Source organism: Chanos chanos, chromosome 9, assembly GCF_902362185.1.
Source record: "Chanos chanos chromosome 9, fChaCha1.1, whole genome shotgun sequence".
Lineage (NCBI taxonomy): Eukaryota > Metazoa > Chordata > Actinopteri > Gonorynchiformes > Chanidae > Chanos > Chanos chanos.
The window spans coordinates 33180615-33183403 of record NC_044503.1 but is presented as its reverse complement, the minus strand read 5'-3'; the positions used below and the strand labels follow the sequence as shown (position 1 = coordinate 33183403).

The 2789-nt window shown below is 41.4% G+C and overlaps 1 protein-coding gene across 1 annotated transcript; it reads right to left on the bottom strand.

Annotated features, from left to right (window-relative positions):
• Window positions 1-1191: 1191 nt before the first annotated feature.
• On the bottom strand, window positions 1192-2570 carry LOC115821657 (phenylethanolamine N-methyltransferase-like). The gene is made up of 3 exons (XM_030785462.1): window positions 2375-2570; window positions 1951-2158; window positions 1192-1630 (listed from the first exon to the last, which is right to left on the bottom strand). The coding sequence occupies exons 1-3, from the start codon at window positions 2568-2570 to the stop codon at window positions 1192-1194; spliced, it is 843 nt and encodes a 280-aa protein (XP_030641322.1).
• Window positions 2571-2789: the final 219 nt, after the last annotated feature.

The window sequence follows — 2789 nt, the reverse complement described above, 5'->3', positions numbered from 1 at the left end:
AAGAATGCTAGCATTTTATGGAAAAAATTGCCCTCCCTGTAAGAAAAATGAAAAAACATGATTTTTTCATTTCAATTCTGAAATATAATTGATGCTATATTTGCAAAAACTAAAATAAAATGTGGGCTTCTTTGTCTAGAAGTAGGTGTAAATAATTATTGTAGGCGTTTAGCTCCACTCACTCATATTTATTGAGGATTCCTTTAGGTGAATTGCAGCCTCCAGGTATAAATAGGAAGTGGACATGCTTTATGTAGATGGGCCCTGCAGATACTTTCTTTGACAGTTTGGAAACAAGGAAGTAAGAGGCTGAAAGATACACAGCCTCACTTTTGCATGACAAAATAGAAACTTTTGTGTGGCCAAGAAATGTGAATTACTGGTTTATGTTACCTGATAAAAAGTTTGATGTTAGAAACATTTTTTTCAACGATAGCACTGTTTGTTCAAAAGAAATTAAAACACAATAGATGAATATACAAATAAATATACAAGAAAGAAATAAACACTAATTTTCAGTTGGTCTTGATTTTAAATGTTTCATTCAGATGCATGCATTCAAAAAGAAGTTCTGCATTACACACAAATATTTTGTGCAGGTTCCACATTTGCTTGGTGTTTTTCAGGAATACTGTATCTATTTAAGATCCCAAAATTAGATCAACAAGTCAATGCCTCCTGTGAGCTAGTTATAAATCCAGTGATCTATTTAAATGATTAAATTAAGATCTTGATCTAGAGACCTGCGGTATGCATGCAGATAACTTGACCCATCCGTCCACTTAATATGTTTTGTGTTCGACTTTACATTTTCTTTTGCACTCCATTTGCTCTCGTTACTGTTGTTTGTACAGCCTTGTGCAAGAATCAAACCACTTTGAATCTTTCCAAAAATATTGCTTGTTGTAAGAAACCAGAGGACATTTCACTTATCATCGTTTATTTAAATACCCGTCACATGTAATCCTTACAATACAAATAATCAAAAGAAATGATTACAGTACAAGAATTCTCTTAGCATGCTTCAAATTTGGTCATGGGATAAGCTAACCCTCTTCTGCTTTTCTTTCATTTTTAGCTAATTCAGTGAGCTTATTCTGTCATCCAGGTCTGGCTAATTATATATTGTGAGAGGTTGTTTATCAGTGAAAATTCTGCTCCACTAACCTTTTTCCATTACTTTTCCCACGTCTATTGTTTCATAGCTTTTGCAAAGAACATAGACCTAGCGTCATCGGTGGTTTTATGCATGTCCTGCGGTAGATAGTAAACACTGAGGTCCTGCAGCTGGAAGCCACAGTTCTTCAGGCTGGAACACACCTGAGCCTCATCCAGGCGCATGACGGGGATACGCACGTCTGGTGCTGGGTAGTAGAAAGAAATTTCCAGGGTTCCAATGAGCAGGAGGTGGCCCCCCTGACGAATCAGGCCGGCGATGTGACCCAGGGCTTTGTTAAAAGAAGCCAGGTCAGGACTAGAAGCCTCCAGGCAGTAGCAGGAGATCAGACAGTCGGCTCCGGATGGGGGCAAGGCGTCCAGAGGTAACGGGTTAGGTTGGTGTATGTCAACGGGCAAGACGTCAGTCACCACAGATCGAAGACGCTGTGCTTTCTCACTCCATGCCTCAGGGCTAAAAGAATAACAAAAAAGGAGGGAAAGAAAGAGGATTTAGAGGTGGATATACTTAAATTGCTGATCCCTGAAACAACGTTTGAACAGCAATTTTTAAAAAAGGTGTGGCACCTGTTGTCAATCAGTAGAGGTTTATCGGTTAATGGAATTTTTTTTTTTTCCATGACCTGATCTATTTTTCGATGATCAGTTCATGAATGAAACTGTTTATCTGTGCCGTGGTTCCTGATGACCTAAACTTTTCAAGCAACCTTAAAATACCTACTTTTCGGTAAAGTATGCGTTAATGTACAGAAAAGGGTGCATTTGAAGTCTCACCTTCTCCCCTCCAGTTTACAGACGTGCTGAAAGAAAGGAGTCCAGTCTAGACTGTTACTCTTGCCCTGAAGCCAGCTCTGCAGCTCCCTGCGGTTGGCCTCCACAAAGTCAGAAAGGATCACACGATTAAAGCGCTCACAGCCGCTCATCACTTGGTACAGAGTAGGACCAGAACCTATATCCACCAGAACATCCCCCTTCAAATCACCTGATAGGGAGAGAGAGAGAGAGAGAGAGAGAGAGAAAAGAGCAAGAGTGTTTAAAATGTGAAAAAGTCAGAGTCCAAAAAGCTACTGCAGCACAAGAACTGAAAGCAGGCAGATGAGAAAAGTGGAGATGGGGACAATAGAAGAGATGTCAGTATAGAGAAAGAGAGAGAGAGAGAGAGAGAGATAGAGAGAGAGACATAAAGGAGAGAACATACCCTCAGTGAAAGCCCTGTGTATCAGGCCAAGTTTCCACGGCACGACATTGTCTTTGTTGTCAAAGCTGGCACGTGGTGGAGTGTAGTGCCTCTGCAGGTACAACGCAGGATCAAAATGCTGGTAACTTGCCTTCAGCTCGGCCTTGGACGTTCCTTTCTCTTGCCCGGCACTTTCCTTTCCGTTCTGTCCCTCCATCTTGTCGGTCTTTGAGCGTCTGCTGAGGGAAGTGTCCCCCTGACGTACTTATACCTGTGTGTACGTGCCCCAGGACCTTTGCTTACGTTTACGATGTGGTTTCAGCCTCAGAAAAAGATATCCTGGTCTGTCCAGCAGTCCAAATAACAGCAATCAGGTTTTGTGCCTTTCTGACCTCGGGTATTGATTGCACTAGGACGGCCCTTACTCCATATTTAC